Source organism: Nicotiana attenuata, unplaced genomic scaffold (genome assembly GCF_001879085.1).
Source record: "Nicotiana attenuata strain UT unplaced genomic scaffold, NIATTr2, whole genome shotgun sequence".
Classification (NCBI taxonomy): Eukaryota; Viridiplantae; Streptophyta; class Magnoliopsida; order Solanales; family Solanaceae; genus Nicotiana; species Nicotiana attenuata.
Window position 1 is genome coordinate 6,689 of NW_017670274.1, and position 19,613 is coordinate 26,301.

The 19,613-nt window shown below is 36.6% G+C and overlaps 2 protein-coding genes across 2 annotated transcripts; one reads left to right on the forward strand and one right to left on the reverse strand.

Annotated features, from left to right (window-relative positions):
* The first annotated feature begins 13,864 nt into the window (after positions 1-13,864).
* LOC109237099 (cytosolic sulfotransferase 5-like) lies at positions 13,865-16,144 on the forward strand. The gene is made up of 2 exons (XM_019403357.1): positions 13,865-14,166; positions 15,263-16,144. The coding sequence occupies exons 1-2, from the start codon at positions 13,950-13,952 to the stop codon at positions 16,036-16,038; spliced, it is 993 nt and encodes a 330-aa protein (XP_019258902.1). The 5' UTR covers positions 13,865-13,949; the 3' UTR covers positions 16,039-16,144.
* Positions 16,145-16,396: 252 nt separating this feature from the next.
* On the reverse strand, positions 16,397-19,361 carry LOC109237098 (tetracycline resistance protein, class B-like). The gene is made up of 3 exons (XM_019403355.1): positions 18,929-19,361; positions 17,367-18,118; positions 16,397-17,141 (listed from the first exon to the last, which is right to left on the reverse strand). The coding sequence occupies exons 1-3, from the start codon at positions 19,232-19,234 to the stop codon at positions 16,742-16,744; spliced, it is 1,458 nt and encodes a 485-aa protein (XP_019258900.1). The 5' UTR covers positions 19,235-19,361; the 3' UTR covers positions 16,397-16,741.
* Positions 19,362-19,613: the final 252 nt, after the last annotated feature.

Here is a 19,613-nt window from a genome sequence, read left to right on the forward strand (position 1 = left end):
TACATCCGGTCATCGCACCATGGCCTTTTATGAAATGGGGGATGGACATCGTAGGTCCACTACCACAAGCAAAAGGTAAGGTAAAATTCCTACTTGTACTCACTGATTAATTTACTAATGGGCAGAAGCAGGAGCATTTAAACAGGTACGGGAGAAAGAAGTCAGAGATTTTATTTGGCGAAATATCATATGTCGATTTGGTGTACCAAAAGAAATCGTGTGTGATAATGGCCCACAATTTATAGGCACACAAATTACAGAATTTTTTCAAAGTTGGCAGATCAAAAGGATTACCTCAACACCTTATCATCCGGTGAGTAATGGACAAGCTGAGTCAACAAATAAAGTTATTATCAACAATTTAAAGAAACGATTGGAAGAATCCAAAGGCAATTGGCCAGAATTGCTACCTGGTGTTTTATGCGCATATCGCACCAGATCAAAAATAAGCACGGGTGAAACACCGTTTTCACTAGTATACGGGGCTGAAGCATTGATCCCAGTGGAGATAGGAGAACCTAGCACGAGATATACAGAAACAAATGAGGAATCCAATGAAGAGGAAATGCGGTTAAATCTTTATTTACTTGAAGGAAAAAGAGAAGCTGCATTAATAAGTATGGAAGCACAAAAACAAGTTATGGAGCGATAATACAATCGAAAAGCACGTCTTAGATACTTTAAGATTGGGGACTTCGTACTCAAGAAAGTTTTTCAATCCACGAAGACGGCTAATACGGGAAACTTAGGCCCAACCTAGGAAGGACCTTACAAGATTCATGGAATTGCGGGGAAAGAAGCATACGAGCTGGAAACAATGGATGGTAAGATATTACCTTCACATTGGAATGTTGTTCACCTGAAGAGATATTATTTCCAAGGAGTACCCACGGGCAGGTATCCTCATTTTAAAATTTTGTTTTTGAATTGCTAAAATTTTACTAACGATTTTAGATGATAGGCAAAAAGCTAACCCGTACTAAATGATGAATCGCGACCTGCAAGGCACGTGGAATAGATTAAAATTCCCGGTCTAGGGTTACAACTATTCTGATAGAAATTAAAACGGTTAAGCAGTCTTCATCTATAATCGTACCTCCGAGTCCCGTATGTTTTCTTCCTTACAGGAAACGGACCAAATAAGAGGAGTAATCAAGTGCTCGAGGTTTCATACTTCAAATCTCAAAAACTTGGGGGACTATATAATACACATAGACATATGAATAAAGAAGGCAAAGAAGATTGAGAAACGATCAAAGTTCAAGCCTGAGAAGATTACTCATTAAATGAGTCAAGTGCAGAGCAAAGCTACGAGCTAAAAAGCCAAGAAAAATGAGTCAAGTGCAGAGCAAAGCCACGAGCTAAAAAGCCAAAGAAAAAACCTCATCTTAGTTAGGTTAAAGGCAGTATACATGTACTGAAATGGGTTATAAATAAAAACCTTGTATTTAATATACATGTACTGAAACGGGTTATTACATAAAAACCTTGTGTTTTATTTTCTTTTGAAAATCTGTTGGAAGGAAAACAGTTACGAAAAAGTTATAAAAGTTACTCAAATACATGTAAGATGTTATTTAAAGCTTGACAGAGTTCAAATAAAAACTTGTCAAATTTATTTCAGGAAACATGTGTATTCCTATTTCTTTTGTCGTGCAGTACACCATTATGAAGTTGAGACGTCTTCTTCATTAAGTGTCGAATATAAAAAGGCCCTCTTTTATAAAATTCATGATTGATTCAAATATTCATGAAGTAAAAGAAAAAGCATTTTTGCAAAATAAAAATGCAAAGTTATCCAATAAGTCCTTAAATATAAAGGCAGGAATAAGCAAACTAGAAGTTCAAGCAAAAAAACTTCTTAATATTAAAAAAAGTATAGACTAAGTATAAACTTAGTCATAAACTCAAAGTTGTTTATACAAAATGCCCCAAAAAAGGTCTGGGGACTTAATGTTTTCAATAAACGCTCAAAAAGGACCAAGGGTTACACCGACAAACCATCAAAAAAAAAAAGAGGAAGTCACATATTATGAACTTGTCACTAAGGAGTTGAAGAAGGAACTGAAGCAGGTTCCTCAGCAGCAGCAGGCTCAACTTGACTTGAAGGAATTGGAGCACTCACCGTACCTGTATCATCTTCTATATTCTCAGAAGTTTCAGCCACGGGAGAAGAAAAGTCTTGGCTTTGTTGAGTTTTTTCGATGGTTTCTTTTATTTTAGCCAACTCAGCCTCCAAGTTAAAATTCTCTTGGCTAACTTCTACAAGGGTATCATGGCGAGAATTTAAAATGCCCAACTCACTTCAATTGCGGTTTTATCCTCGAGAATCTCGTAATCCTTTTCCCACTCAGCAATTTCACTTTTAAGTTTCTCATTCTCAACCAAGGCAGAATCATAAAAAATTTGAAGAGAAGCACGTGAACTTTCTAAAAAGCGAACCTTACCAGAAGATTCCCGGAGGTCTTCTTGAGTCTGAGTCAAAGTTTGCACAAGTTCACCAGCATAAGCTTCTTTTTTACTTAAGAGAGCCTTCAACTCTCTGATTTCTTCACTAGCCTTAGAGAGTTGCTGGAAAAGGAAGTTTCGAGAAGATTCTTGTCTTTACTAGCTTGATTTGAGGAAGCTCTTACAACCGCCAACTCAGAAGTTAAATCTCTCAGCTGCTGCTCTAAGGTACACTTGTTCTCCTCCAATGCTTCTATGTCAATTTGGAGGCTCTTATACTGTTCCCTCCAGTTATCTGCTTCAACTTGATACTCGTGCATCAACTGCTCCGTGTGAGAAACCCTCTTCATCATCTCTATACCAACGAGGTTGATCTAAAAAAAAGAGGAGAGAAAAGAAGAAGAAAAAAGGGTGAGAACCTTATAAAAAGGAATAGTAAATCATTAAAAAAGGAATAGTAAATCATTAAAAAAGGAATAGTAAATCATTAAAAAGGAATGCCTTTAATGATGATTGTATTATGTCATTCATCAAAGTTAAAGAACTGTGGCTCTCAAGCTTGGACTTCTCTGTTGGACCAATTAGGGGTTTCAACCACACATCGGCTCCTCCTTATTTTCTCAGAAGATTACCATCGGCAGGGACTTCGATGATAACATGTCTCATGGCTCCGCTTCTACTTAATGAACCAACCTCAGTTTGTTGAACAGTTATGGGAGGAACTGTGGAAGAAGTCAAAACAGCTGGGGGATGAGCAGTAGAGGGAGTCAAAATAGCTGAGGGAGAAGCAGCAACGGGAACAGCCTCGAAAGACAAAGAAGGTATTGTAGGAGCAGATAAAGGAAAAGAAGTAAGGGGCGCTTCATCAGAAATTGATTTCAAACTTTCACTACCAAACCCGCAGGTAAAAAGCTGCTCAACAGAATCACGGGCGGCAGCGGGGGTATCATCATCGGGAATCACCAACGAGGCTTCAACAGGCTCGGTGTGAGGAGTAGAACGAGGGGGAGATGCTTCATCATCTGAAATAATTCGTCTCCTAGCTCGTGGCCTTTTTATCAAAGAACCCCCGTCTTGTTGTTCCTCCTCCTCAGAGTCTTGATCGATAGTAGCTTTCCTTTTCGATGAAGAGCGCAAAATTATTTCTTGGGCCCTTTCCAAAGAAATTCGAGAAGCTACGACAGCCTCAGCAATAATACGTCAAATGGCAAATCCTGATAAAAAGAAGGATTAAAATAAATTCTGGAAGAAGCGATAAAGTTATAAAAAAGACTTTTACCGTGAGTTTTCACTTTCCAACCAAATCGTTGAGAGAGAGTTTTCCAAGATCTACCCTCCATCGGGGTAGCATTTAACAACTTTCCTACCCAACCAGGAAAATTGGGAATTTCATGGACAATTCCCATGGTTGCTAAAAAAAAGAAGAAGAAGAGAAGGAAATTAAAACGACAATCAACAGAACTGAGAAAAAGGTATGTGAAGGTTATTAAAAAGAAAACTCACGTGCAAAATTCCACTTCTCAGGGAAGGGAACGTTTTCTTCACCCACTAAACCAACAGTGGGGGCAGCAACAAACCTGGCATACCAGCCACGGTCCTTATCGTCTTCTGGATTGACTAGAACTCTTTTGCTTCTTGCTACTAAAGTAAAAACTCCTTGGCGAAAGAGTCTGGGAGAGTAAAGGTGAATTAAATGAGATAAAGTAAAAGGCACACCAACCATGTTGGTTAAGTGTCTCAAACAAGCAACAGCCCTCCACACAATAGGGCCAATTTGTCCTAAACAGACGTCGAAAAAATGACAGAATTCGAGGATAACAGGGTCAATAGCATGTTTGAAACCCAACGTGAAAGGATATGTATAAACAAAAAAAACTCAATTAAATAGGAGGTAATTCTTTGGTTCGCATTTGGAACTATAATAGGGAAGTCATGGCTCCAATGGCAATCTTTACGAACTAAAGAAATCAGACCTTCAGTAATCTGAGTTGGGTAGATGTCAGCACGATCTAATGAAGACAGTTGGTTTCTGAGAGATTCTCTATCATTATAAAAAGATAGTTCAACGGGAACAATCTCATCTACAGTGGGTTCGCGAAGGGGCTCAGTGGGTTCTTTACTTCTAGACGAAGACCTTTGAGAAAGGGAGCCTCTAGTTCTAGAAGGTGGAGTAGAACTGGACGAAGGAAGAGAAGAACCTCGTGCGGATGAAGACCCTAAATTACGAAGTCTACCTCCTCTCCTACCCCTAACAGGAGCAAGACAAAGGTTATCAACAATGGGGACTCTCCTAGGGTTAGGGTTTGATGAAGACATAATAGTACGAGGAAGAAGGAAACAAGAATTGTATATTTTAAGAACTTTATATGAGAAAGACAAAAGTGAAAACTATATTTATACTCAGAAGCAACCGTTAAAGGAAAATCTGTAATAATGGAAACGTCATGATGAGAACTGATGCTTCGTAATTGGTAAAGTCGTAAAAAAGTCTTAAAAAATGCTGGAAAGTCGCAGAACCAATCAGAAGATGCCACGTGTAGTGGACATTAAATAAAAGTGACAAGTGAAGCGTCAGTTTCAGAGAAGAATTAACAGCAGCAAATATTCCCGCTTTAATAAAATCCACTTCCCAAATATTCTATTGATGAATACATGGCAAGTGGGGGGGACTATCTGTATTGGTAAAAATTAAGTTCATATATATTCAATAAAAGATGACGTGTCATGACACGTAGACTGGTCAAAGGATGACGATCAGCAAAGAATAGTTAAAGAGGCACGAGATACAACAGGCACGAGCAGAGATTCAAGAGACTCGGTACCCGCACCTCTTTATGTTCAAAAGTCAAGATAAGGGAATGAACCTGACAGCAAAAGTAGGAACGGATACAGTATTCAATAGGCATTAAATAATGAGAACTTTAGAGAATCTGTATTGAATTACAATGATTATCATTTATAATGTAGCATTAAATGCCTAATTGTCTATAATGGCCTTATTATGACAAAGGCAAAACGTATCACCTAGAAATATCTATAAAAGGAGTAACCTGATCATTTGTAAGGACACGAAAAGACTGTTGAATATACTGATTTACTTCGCTTTCTATTCATCCTTTATTTACATCCATTATCCTTATTTCTATTTGATTATCAGTAACCCGAGTTCTTTTAAAATAAGCTTTGACTGAAATTCCACTTTTTGGTTAAACAAAATTGAAATGTATTTGGGGCATTTCTGTAAGATTCTCTTTCTTATATCACCTTTAGGTCACTTTTTCATGTGAGCTATACGAGAGTTTTCCAGCTAACTTTTGATAAAAATACTATTCCTTTTGTTACAATTTATATGTCTTACATTCTTTTTTAGTATGTTTAAAAAAGTTCCTTTTTATATATTAGTAACTTTATAATGCAAATATTTCTATAACGTGTTTAAGACTACAAGTTCAAGGGTCATTTCGTTAAATTATACACATCTTTAGTTTAAGGTCACAAAATATAAAAGTCTTCGATACTTTCTTAAACTTTATTATCCAATCAAATTAAGACATGATGTTTTATACTTCAATACCATACAAGAGAAGTGTGATTTGTGTGGTGTCCAATTTTCGTGCCCACAGATTATAGAAGGACCCGGTTCTTCTACGAGTTCCTTACACCACAGTTGCGGAATAATAAATGCAGAAAGTAAAGAACACAAGTATTTTTATGTGGAAAAACACCCGGCTCAAAAGGTGAAAAAATCACGACCTACTACCTAGTAGGATTTTTGCCAACACTTCACTAAATCACTGAGCCAAACAATAGTGTTTACAAAACTCATGTAAACCTAAGAATTACTTCTAACCCTTTATGGCAACTAGCCTCAGACCGTTGCGACAACTTCAAGGTAACTTTGACTTGAACAATACAACTCAAAGTACCTAGTACAAATGCTTCTAACAAAAGCTAAAAGGTACAACTAAATGCCCTACTACAATTGAACTAGAATAAAAGGTAGACAGATGGAATTGATTCTTCTATCTGGTTCATGTAGCTCCAGGTTTGCATACTTGAAACACACAGGAATTGTTTGCAAAATTCCTTGCTTTTTTCCTCTCAATTCCTACTTAACTTCTGCGTCTGTGCATTGCATGTAAAAGAGAACAAACTGATATGTATAAAGTTAGTAGAATAATGATTTACTAGAGTTCTAATGCTTTACTTTTCCTTGGTGGAAGAGTTCTAGTTATCTTCAACTTCTAACTCCTCCCTTATCTAGGATAAGACTTCTCTTCAAGTAAGGAGTCATGCTCCTTATCAATTATGCAACCTTTTCATTCAGGGGATATCAAATATAACCACTAATGCTTATCCCCTTCGTGTGCATGTCTTGTGCTTGAATCTGTCTGTGCCCTGTGTACACTATGTATGGACCCGGTTCATGCATGTATTTCTTTGTCAATCATCAAAACAAACCTTACTTAGGCCAGCAACACACATAAAATGAAACAAAAGAAATACCAAATATTTTACTGATTTGATGGTACATGCAATTTTTGTTTTGCTGAAGTTAAGGTGTTTGGTGTTGGCACAGTTTGTTTGAAAACTAATGATGGTGCAACGTTAGTTCTTCAAGATGTCAAGCATGCTCCAAACTTTCCTTTCAATTTGATCTCCGCAGGAATATTAGACGATGAAGGTTACCATAATGCCCTCTTTAATGGCCAATGGAACCTCACTAAGGGCTCGTTAGTAGTGGCTCGAGGAGTCAAGTCTGGTCATTTATATGTGACACATGGATCTATTCTTAATGACTCCATAAATTTGGTGAAAAGTGACACTTTATCAGAATTGTGGCACAGAAGATTGAGTCATATGAGTGAGAGGGGGATTACGTGTTTGGCGAAGAAAAGTTTGCTTTCTGGAGTGAAACAAGCAAAGCTGAAAAGATGTATATATTCTTTAGCTGGCAAACAGAAAAGGGTTTCCTTTCGTAGCCATCATTCCTCAAGAAAGCCCGTTTATTGGAGCTAGTACACTCTGATTTCTGTGGTCCTTTTAAATTAAAGTCAAAAGGTGGTGCACTTTACTTTGTGACCTTCATTGATGATCATTCTCGTAAGCTCTGGGTGTATCCTTTGAAATCTAAAGATCGAGCACTTAGTGTGTTTAAGGAATTGCATGCCTTAGCTGAGAAACAGATGGGGAAGAAATTAAAATGAATTCGCACTGACAATGGTGGTGAATATTGTGGTCCCTTTGATAACTATTGCAAAGAACAAGGAATTCATCATCACAAAACTCCACCCAAGACGCCTCAATTGAATGGTTTAGCAGAGAGGATGAATAGAAATCTAGTTGAGAGAGTTAGATGCTTGCTTTCAGAAGCTAAACTTCCAAATACATTTTGGGTGGAAGCACTTAACACTGTTGCCTATGTTATCAATTTGTCTCCTGCTGTTGCTTTGGATAGTGATGTCCCAGACAGAGTTTGATTTGCCAAAGATGTTTCTTATGATCACTTGAGAGTTTTGGGGTGTAAAGCTTGTGTGCATGTTCCTAAAGATGAGAGATCGAAACTGGATGTCAAAACTAAGCAGTGCATCTTTATCGGTTATGGTCAAGATGAATTTTGGTATCGTTTTTATGATCCAGTTGACAATAAACTTATTAGAAGTCGTGATGCAATATTCTTTGAATACCAGACTATTGAAGATATTGACAAAGCTGAGAAGATAGATTCTCAGAGTAATGAGAGCTTAGTTGATAGTAATCCAGTTTCTATTGCTAAGGCACCTATTGCACATGAAGGAACCCAAGATAATGATGGAGATAGTGATCAAGATCAAAATGATCATTATGGTGTAGATATTATGGATGCTCCAGTTGATGAAGTTATGGTTGATCAGCAACCAGTTCCTGCTCAGGTAACTACTTCGAATGCTTCTGAAACCTCTCTTAGAAGATCTACAAGGGAGAAGCAAAAATCCATGCGCTATCCTTCTGATGGGTATGTACTTTTGACTGACATGGGAGAACCTGAGAATTATGAGGAAGCCATGCAAGATATTGACAAAGATCAATGGATCGAAGCCATGGAAGTTGAGATGAAGTCACTCCATGAGAATGGCACATATGAGTTAGTGAAATTGCCGAAAGGTAAGAGAGTGTTATCCAACAAATGGATATTCAGAATAAAGCAAGATAACCATACCTCTGTGCCTAGGTACAAGGCGAGGTTAGTTGTTAAAGGTTTTGGCCAAAAGAAGGGAGTTGACTTTGATGAAATTTTCTCCCTTGTTGTGAAGATGTCTTCTATTCGTATGGTTCTAGGCTTAGCCGCAAGTCTAGATTTAGAAGTTGAGCAGATGAATGCCAAGACTGCTTTTATTCATGGTGATTTAAATGTAGGGATGGCAATGGGGCGATGCGGTGCGGGTTTGAACGTTGGCGGGGCGGTGCGGGTTTGAGAATTTGCGGTTGCGGGGCGGGGCGGGTTCAATTTTTAAATAAAAAAAATAATGCGGGGCAGGGTGGGTCGCGGGTGGGGATTTCATACATAGTACAGTAATCCTCTATTATGTGCTTCACTTAGGATATTCATTTTCAACTTTCTTTGCCTATTGAAACAGTTTCCATTTGAAAAATTATCTCAACTGTAGCATTTAAAAATCCATACTCCATTTTCTTTATTTAAATGAAAAAGATTCATTTGCTGCTCTAATTTATCTAAATGAATGGTTAATTTTGATATCTTTACTATCTTTGGCTTCACTGTCGCAGATGTTCTATGACAAATAAGGTAAGGATCTTTAAGAACAATTTGGATATAAGTAATTATTTTATTAAAAAAATTAGATTTAAGTCTAGCTTTCTAAAAAAGAAAGAATTTTTATAAATAAATAAAAATATTGCAGGTGCGGGGCGGGGCGGGACGGGTGAACGCGGGTGGAGTGCGGGGCGGGTGAATGCGGGTTTAAATCCTATCCAGGGCGGGGCGGGGCGGGTTTAAATTTCGCGGGTTCAGACAGAACCCGCCCTGCACCCGCACCGCCTGCCATTCCTATTTAAATGAGGAGATTTATATGGAGCAGCCTGAGGACTTCGTAGTTAAGCTTGCAGATAAGCATGCGTTTTATAGAAAATTGGCAGGCATGAAGCCTGTCAATAGCTCCTCTACTTGAAAACACATTTGGCCCCTTGGCTGGAGGGGGAGTTTGTTCGGCACATGCCCATGTTGTCCAGCCAAAGGCCCAATGGCCTAATCCTATTCTCTTTTGGTTTCCATTCCTATTCGGAATTGAATTCGGTGTTTATTCCTATTTTGAGTGGGTTTTGGCTTTAAGAGAAAGAACCCTCATGATCTATAAATAGGACAACCTTGGACAATTGTTCTATGCTCATTGATACAAGTCTTTGAGACCTAAGAACATAAGAGTGGTTTTTGAGAGAGCTTTCATCAAGAGAGAAGAAAAGTATTTGTTTTGCTGTAGATTTTTATTCCGATCAGCCAACTTCAAATCACGTTTTCTAATTCGTTAACCGTTGGATTGGGCTAAAATTTTGATTGAGTGTTCGTAACATCTTGGTCTTGGATTTGAATTGTGGAGATCGGATTTGGAGGCCCCTAGCATCTTATTTCGATCCTCGAACAACAGCTTCTTTTTTGTGGATTCTCCTCTTTCTTCAATTGATTAGTTGTTGCTCTTGTTGTTATTGTTTCTCCGTGTTTGACACTTGTTGTGTAGCCAATTTGGAGAACTTTTGTAACCCTCTTATTGTTATAGTTGAGCGTTTTGGATCTTTCTGATCCCGTGGTTTTTACCTTCGATTTGAAGTGTTTTCCACGTTAAAATTTGGTGTTCTTTATCTTCTTTATTTTCGGGTTTGCCTCTTCCTCGACATAACAAGTGGTATCAAAGTAAGGTTCAAGACAGGTTCATCTTGGCGGGTTCAGTTCTAGTCGCAACCTATTTGACGGTAATCATGATTTTTGTTTGAGAAATTTGACCGGAGTACTACTCACGTTGAGACAAACTTTGCGGTGGAGATTGGGAGATGCGGCATGTTGAAGGTTATGCAAAAAAGGTGAATCAAGTTTATTTTGTTAGAAAATTTAGGCCAAGGGGAGAATTATTAGGTGTTGTCCTGATTTTCTTACCATATTTGATTTTCCTTACATCTTGAAGGAAAGGGCAACATACTTACCATAATTAGGTTTTCCTTCTTGTAAAAGAAAAATATAAATCTCTCATGTTTGGCTAGTCCTTTTTCTTGTAGAAAAAGATTTGGACTTCTGAATGACACAGTTACCTACAAAAATAAAACTTTTTACCCTTATCTACCCATTTATTTTTCTACCCATCAAACTAATTACATTTCCTAACCATAGTAGTTTTTATGGGATTTTTCTCTTTTTTCTCAAATTCTTTTTTATTTCTATGCTTCTTTTTTTTCTTCTTTTTTTCTCCTTTTTTTTCTCGTTTTCTTCTTCTTTTTTTCGTTTTTTCTCTTTTCCTATTCATTTATTTTTGCCCTAAATCGTATTATTGTTATTTTTACCATTAACTTATTTCGCACTCAATTTTGACTCCTTTATTTTTTATTTTCTTTATTTCTTGTTCCTTTTCTAATTCTATTTAACTCCTTTTTTCTTTTATTTTCTTTATTTCTTGTTTCTTTTCTAATTTCATTTAACTTCTTTTTTTAATATTCTTTTTTTTTCTTCATAATCTAATTTTATTTTCCATTTTCACTATTTTTTTATTATTCTTTTTTTTATATAATTAGAAAAAATAACTGATATAGTAAATATTTATTCACCTTTTTTAAATATAACTAGTATAATATACCTTTTGTCTTTTTTCTCATTTTTTAATTCAATTATTAAACTGAAATAATATCAGTTGTCACTTGATCTAATTCACTGAATATCACGCTGACTACTGCTAAGCACCATAAATTACATAATCAGCTTCTAAGAATCAATATGTGATTGCCATGCAAACCTTTATCTCCTTCCCAAAAAATATGAGTACACACTCTACCATTAGTAGTAATACAACTAGTTATGGAACAAGAAAACACAATCTACAACCACCAAATCTCCATATATACTAGTTAGAATAGAAATGATAATAAAATACTAAAAAATGCAATTAAAGTATATGTAATAAAAAGACTTCTAGTACCATATGATACCAATATGGTATACATGTATACCAACAGAGTATATGATTGCTCTAGAATATTGTTACAACAATCTGCGACTATATCAATGTACCAAAACATTAAAGGATGCATTAAAAGTATGAGAAAATTACATGCTCGCATTGCAAGCTAAAATTCGCAAAGCAACTTACTCTATATTAACAGGGTATGTAGTTGTATCGGGTCGCTCCAACAATTGCCTGTAACTATAAAATTATTACATAATACACATAATCTATATCCATCGGTACAAAAAAATTCCAACACTGCAAATCATGTTCATATAAATAACTCCAGAACAGAATTCACTTAAAAATACAGCTAAAACAACCAAAAAAATGTTTAAATTGCCATATGATACCAATATGGCATATTACTATACCAACATGGTATACAGTTTTACTGGTTAATTTTCGGCAACTATATGACTATACTACTATTACATAACACACATGCATAAAGAGAAAAATAACAATATAGTGTACCACATATTAATATAATAAAGTATTTCAAGATATTGTACTATATTACCATTATTAAAAGAAAATCAAATAGTGTACCAATTAAATGCAGCTAATAAAATCAAAAAAGGATTCAACTAACATATGATACCAAAATAGTATATAGCTATACTAATAGGGTATATAGTTGTACGGGGTCGTTCCAACAACTGCATATAACTATAAAAATCATTACATAATACACAAAATCTATGTCCATAGGTACAAGAAAATCCAACACAACAAAATATGATCATATAAATCATTTCAGAATAGTATTCACTTGAAAATGTAGCTAAACAACCAAAAAATATTTCAACTTCTATATGATACCAATATGACATATAATTATACCAATAGGGTATACAGTTCTACTAATTAATTCCACGCAACTATATATGACTATACTACTATTACATAATACACATGCATAAAGAGAAAAATAAAAAAATAGCGTACCACATATTAATATTAATATATTTCAAGATATTGTACTATAATACTATTATATAAAAAAAATTCATAAAGAAAAAATCAAAATGACTACATAATACATATGCATAAATTAAAATTAGAAAAATTCAAAATATTGTACTATTCTACTATTACTAAAGAAAAATCAAACAGTGTACCAATTAAATGTAGCTAATACAATAAAAAAAGGTTCCAACTAACATATGATACTAGTATAATATATAAATATTCCAACAGGGTATACAATTGTATGCAAAGAGTTTAATTTTTTTTTAATTCAATTATTAAACTGAAATAATATCAGTTGTTACATAATCTAATTAACTCAATTTTGTACGTCATTATTATACTAAATTTTAGACATGTTATAATAATATACTATATACCATTTTGAAATGGAGAATAACTTAATAAAAAATATTCAATGGACAAGTACATCCTATTATGAAATGAGAAAGATAGAAGAAAAACGTTTATTTATATTTGAGAAGACAATAAAAGAGAAAATAGGTTGGGGCAATTAATGGGATTTCACGTGATCCGGGATTAGAAAGGAAAGGATTTTGAAAATAGGTAGTTGGGTAAATACTTTAGATTGCATAGGTACACATTGTAAGAGAAATTAGAATGGGTAGTAACGGGTAATTAAAATTGCCTGAGTAGGCATTTAGAGTAGATTTCCCCTATAAATTGAAGATCCTTCCTTCTCATTCAGTAGCATCCACAATGTAGCCATATGGGTTTTGAGAGTCGTGTTTAGGGGGAGAACTTTACGGGACAAGTGTTAGTGTGTCACTTGTGTTTGCCTCATCGTGAGGTTGCTCTCTTGATATTTTGTACTCTCTTTTATTATAGTGGATTGCTCATCTCCGTCGTGGATGTAGGTCATTTGACCGAACCACGTTATATGTTTGTGTCTCTCTTGGTATATTTCTCTTTTATTGTCTAATTTATCATCGTTCAAGGTTTGCTTTACTAGCTTCTGCATGACACTTAATTTTTCGGGTCCTAACACATATTTCATATTAATTGGCGTTCATTACTCATTAGATTTTACTAGTAATTATATAATGAGTGGAAAAGCGAATGAGGATGCCAATTACTGAGTGTCGGCCGATTCTAAGGAATATACCCCACTTAAATATGCTGAGGGAATAGAAAGGATAAGAACACGTGATGTAAAACGAAGAAAAATGTAGAAAAAAAGGACGTGAGATATGTGGTCAGACAAGCCTTATATAAATCAACATAGATCTTGGTTACTAACAGCTTCCCCTGGGAAAACATAGCACAACACAAAACAAAGTGCAGCTTAACTTGTAAACAGTGATAATGGCAACCTCCAAATTAGATGCTATTATGAGTGAAGAAGAATTTGCCACGTTTGTAGATGGACTTCCGAGGGTAAAATGCAGGGAACCTATTAATTTTTGTTACCAGTGGGACGGCTACTGGTACCGTATAGATTTCGTAAAAGCAGCCATAGCAGCTCAATCTGGTTTCTTGGCTCGGGATGATGATGTTATTCTTGCTTCATCTATGAAAACAGGTAAGCTACCCTCGAGTCAATTGCTTCGTTCATAAAGTTGCCATGATTTTTCATTAAGACACTTTAAGTTGGTTTTGTTTCGATTGAACACCTGTAGTAAGTCCATAATGTACAAATCAAGACACTTTTTGCTGACATGGTTGATCGACTGAGTTGTAGCGTGTAGAATTTTCTTTGGCTTTATGTTTCTTGCTTAGTTTGGTAAAAAAATGAATCACAATTAGTAGGATTTTCTAAGTGAAAATAGAGTATTAAGAGATGAAAATGTGTATAAACATACATTTATGTCAAATCCCGATTCCGAGGTCGATTACTCAAAATGTTGACTGAATTCAAACTTAGCCTTTTTAGCCAACCTTAAGGAACCAAGTGTTCCGATTTCAATCCGAACCCTTCCAAATCCCGAACTAACCATCCCTGCAAGTTATAAAATAGTAAAAGCACGTACGGAAAGTCTTATTTAGGGTAAAGGGGTTCTAGAAGGCAAAACAACCGGCCGGGTCGTTACATTAACTAATGAATAGAGAAATATAATTTAGTAAAAACGTAAAATAAGATTGACAGAAAATTATTTTGGTTATATTAATTAGAGGAAGAAATTGAGTTATCAAACATTAATATGACAATAAAAAAATAAATTTATCAATAATAGAAAATAATTATATAAATAATATACTGCTATATAGAGAAATTAATAATTTTGGGCCCTTAAATTTTTGGAGCCTAAAGCAAGTGTAGGGTCTGGCCGCCCTGAGACCATGTATAAGGGCTGAGCTTGCGCAGTGCCAGATGGTCAAGGAAGTTGGTGACCTAATGACACTGGAGCCGATGATCGAAGCTTCAGTGAACGGCAGAGAGGACAATGAAGACGAGCATTTTACGGGCGCAACTCAAGCTATCAACTATATCAGTGAAATGTGTCTGATTGGTACACTTTGGATGTACTATAGGTGTTCAATCAGAACAAGGCTCGTGGCAATTTTAAGTGTCTCTATATCTATCTATAATATATGTTGAATCCCCTTGACTGTTTCGTGTGTTTACTTCTTTATATTTTAACTCTCCTTAATGCAAAACCTGGCTCCACCATTGGCAGGTACTACTTGGCTCAAAGCTCTTATCCCTTGCATCATGGCCCTTAACAGAGATAATATTGATCATGAGGAGGATGACCCTTTACTAACAAACCATCCAAACCAACTCATACCCTCTATTGAACTATCAATATTCAACCCAAAGAACCTAGATTCTGATGCCCTTAACGTTGACGAAATGCCTTCACCTCGACTCTTTCGGACTCACCTGCCTTATTCCAAGCTTCCAGAGTCGATCAAGAATGACAATTCCAGCTGCAAATTAGTGTACATTACCCGCGAACCTAAAGATGTTTTTGTGTCGTTATGGCACTTCATGAATTCGATATCCAATGCAGAGCCTTGTCCAAAGATGGATGAAGAATTCGACAGTTTCTGTAAAGGCATTCATCCTTTTGGCCCCTTTCATGACCATGTTTTAGAGTACTGGAATGAAAGTTTGAAGAAACCCGAGAAGATACTTTTCTTGAGGTATGAAGAGATGAAAAAAGATCCGAAAGGGCAAGTGAAGAAGTTGGCTGAGTTTCTTGGCAGACCTTTTGCGAACAAGGAGGAGCTTGATAATGTCCTTTGGAGATGCAGTTTGGAGAGGCTGAAGAATCTTCAGGTTAACAAGAATGGCTTGGAACCTTGTCTTGGCATTCCTAAAATTGCTTATTTCCGCAATGGTCTTGTTGGGGACGGGAAAAATTCCCTCACAAAGGAGATGCAAGAACGTCTTGATAAAATTACACGCGAAAAATTTGAAGGCTCTGGCTTAGATCTTCAAGTTATTTAACTCTCTTCCTAGCTTATTGTTTACACGCAAAACTCCATTTGTGAGTTGTCAACCTTCACTGTTGTAGGTGATGTATTTATATTGTTGTTTGCTCTTATTGTTTCTAGGGGAGCCTTGGCGTAACTAGTAAAGTTGTTGTCGTGTGACCAGGCGGGTTCGAGCCGTGAAAACAGCCTCTTGCATAAATGCAAGGTAAGGCTGCATACAATAGACCCTTGTGGTCCGGCCCTTTCCCGAACTCCGTGCATAGCGGGAGCTTATTGCACCAAACTCTTATTGTTTCCACGCAAAACTTTGTGTAATCAAGCTAGTATATCATTAAGAATCATTCTCTTTAGATATTTTGCTTCTTCCATGGTATAAACAACGTAGCTTAAGATAAAATTACAACAGTAGATAAAAGTGAACTAGAGTGTTTTGCACCAGTCACTACTATAATATATTACAAACTGATATAATCTTTACAAATTTCATTTGAAAATAATAAGCAAATACACCTTAGAAATTTTTTGCATCGGTATAGCTGTCTCCATGTGACCTATAGGTCTCACAAGTTCGAGCCATGGAAGCAGGTGTGCGGCCCTTCCTTCGATCCTGCATTAATAGGGGATGCTTTATGCACCGGACTGTCCTTTTCAGCGAGAAGTGATTTTCTGTTTGTTGGATTCTATGTACAGATAGTCTAAAATTTTGTCGGAAGATTTCAACAAGTTGCTGAAAAGAGCCTGTGCTCCTCGCTCTCAAGTAAGGCTTGTTGTTCTTCAGATGGAAACTTGCTTGTTTCATCAATCTGTTGCAACCGGGCACGATCCCTATCTTGTGGATATGTGCTATAGAGGAAGGAGTATATGAAGCAACAAATCGCCAATGGAATGCCTATCGCGGTGTACAGTGCCTTGGCAAGCGATGCAGCATTTTGTCTATCGGTTTCAGTTTCTTCCGAGCCTGTTGATCCCTTTGGAATTGGTTTATAACCAAAAACTTGTTGAGCTAAAATACCAACCACCAGTGGAGCAAAGGATGCTATTATTGTCTCAAAAGATCGATCCAGAGCGTAAATGCTTGTCCGAGCTCTCTCAGGGACTATCTCAGCAAATATTGGACTACAAAAAACATGACATAAGAGTAAAACAAACAGAAAAAATCTTGGGAATCTGGTGCACTAAGCTCTCGCTATGCGCGGGTTCCGGGGAAGGGCTGGACCACAAGGGTCTATTGTATGCAGCCCCTTACCCCTGCATTTCTGCAAGAGGCTGTTTTCACGGCTTGAACCCGTGACCTCCTAGTCACATGACAACAAATGATATATTGGATCCGAGGAGACATACTTGTTTGTTGCTGAACCGCACCATGATATGATTAATCCCATGATGATCAAGACTAAACCATGCAACATAGCTGTTTTAGGATCATTAGGCAATAGCAACAGTAGAAATGCAGCTAAAGGAATTCCTGAGCCAGAGCTTATCTGAGCTAGAACAATTCTACCAGAGTTTGGAAAGTGCTTGGCCAATACATCCCCCATGCGGCCCCCAAACAACGCGCCAAGAGACAGAGAAACTTGAAACAAAGTCCAGAGTAGGGCTGTTGTCTTATGGGAGAAGCCTATAAGCTCTAACCACATAGTAACAAACGACAACGATGACCAAGGGAATGTCCCGGAAACCCCCTGTGCAATAATTATTTGGAAGGAAGGTATTTTGATAACTGCTTTTGCTTCTTTTAGCAGTTCAATTACTTCTTCTTGAAATGGTTTTAGTAGAGGTTGATCTTTTGCTTTGCCCTTATTGTCAAGGAATCGCGGATCATTGGCAAAGAGACGGACTAAAAAACCAACGATAACACTTATAAGACCAACCAGATGGAAGGAGATTCTCCAGCCAGGGATTCCCAAGAATGATGTTTCTGCTATTAGAACAGCCAAAATTCCACCAAGAATTGAGCCAAAATTTGATGTTAGTGCTAACCATCCAAAAGCTGTACCGCGGTTGCTATCATCAGTTGAATCAGCAACTAGAGATTGGATTGCTGGTATGACTATTGCAAGTCCTATTCCATTCAATCCTCTAGCAATTGCTATCTGTTTAAATGACATGAGATTGATAAACTTAATTATACAACTCAAATTCTCAAAAGATCACACTTCTATTCATGTCATGTATGACAACAAGAAGGGTAACAAAATGCAAACGCCATCAGACGAAAAGATGAAGATTACAATCATCTGCAGATTAAGAAAATACCACACACGAGAAAATCAAGAAAGTCTTTTTTTTCTTTCTTAAACTCCGTACCTAGTCAAACTATAAATGGAAAAGGAAGGAATAATAATTTGAGGCTGTCCATGAACTCTAAACTCATAAATCATCCAAATTGAGCAAATATGAAGTTTGTTCTTTCTCTCTTTGATCTAAAAATGTTAGATATTTACAAGTCTGGTGGGTAGAAAAACGCAGCTCGGTGCACTAAGCTCCCGCTATGTGCGAGATTCGGGTAAGGGTCGGACCACAAGGGTCTATTATACGCAGCCTTACCCTGCATTTCTACAAGAGGAGATAGGGGTTCCATGGCTCTAACCTGTGACCAGTGGCGAAGCCAGAAATGTTTCCAAGGGTGTTCAAACTTGAAAGAACTAAAAAAATATTTCTTGACAAAGGGTGTTCAATATGTATTTATACATCAAAAATCAGTATTTTACTTATATACACAGTGTAAATTTTCATAATATTTCGGTGAAGGGTGGTCAGTTGACCAACCTTTGTTAAAGGTGGCTTCGCCCCTGCCTGTGGTCACGTGGCAAGAGCTTTACCAGTTATGCCAAGGCTCCCCTTCCCGTATGGTGGATGATTTTCTTAAAAAAAGAATTAACAAAACAGAGATTAGAAGGAACCTCCGTGAAGGTGGAGGAGATAGCAACAAGGAAAGTAGCAGCAGACCAGAGAAAAGCACCAAGAGCTATGACATGGGCTCTGTTATGACGAGCAGCAAGATATGCAGCCAAAGGATAACAAAGGCATTGAACTAATGATCTAAAGACAGTGAGAGAGCCTAGACCAGTGGGATCAGTGTGCAAATCCTTGCCAACTTCTTTGTAAACTCCAGGTAATAAAGATTCATCAGCTCTCTCCATTATACCAGCAATATTTACAAGTACTAGTGTTAATGTATCTGATCTCAAGTTCTTGAACTTCACCATTATCTCTTGCTAGTTAGATTCAAAATTTAGACGTCCTGGATTCTGAGTTGAAAAAGTGATTTATTAAAATGTACGTCTAATTTTTCTTATACACATAAATATATAGGATTGGATTTCACAACTTTGAGTTCTTCCAAACGCGTAAACCAATAGGTTTGTAGTGTGTTGACAAGCAAAGCTTTGTTTCTTTATTTGAAAGCCAACGTACAACTTTATCATGACATCATGACGTATATAAAATGGATATGTGGGACCAGTGTCGAAATCAAGATTTTTATTAAGGAATTCAGAATATTAAAAATAAAATACACGAACAAGCTAAGAGGTTTCAACATATATTATTTATGTATAACAAATAATGTCGAATATATATATATAT

Coding starts and splice junctions, on each gene's coding strand:
- LOC109237098 (XM_019403355.1), bottom strand. CDS start 19,234: ATGGTGAAGTTCAAGAACTTGAGATCAGATACATTAACACTAGTACTT. Junction 18,119..18,928: donor TCTCCTCCACCTTCACGGAG/GTTCCTTCTAAT, acceptor TCATTTAAACAG/ATAGCAATTGCTAGAGGATT. Junction 17,142..17,366: donor TGCGGTTCAGCAACAAACAA/GTATGTCTCCTC, acceptor TGTTTTTTGTAG/TCCAATATTTGCTGAGATAG.
- LOC109237099 (XM_019403357.1), top strand. CDS start 13,950: ATGGCAACCTCCAAATTAGATGCTATTATGAGTGAAGAAGAATTTGCC. Junction 14,167..15,262: donor TGCTTCATCTATGAAAACAG/GTAAGCTACCCT, acceptor CACCATTGGCAG/GTACTACTTGGCTCAAAGCT.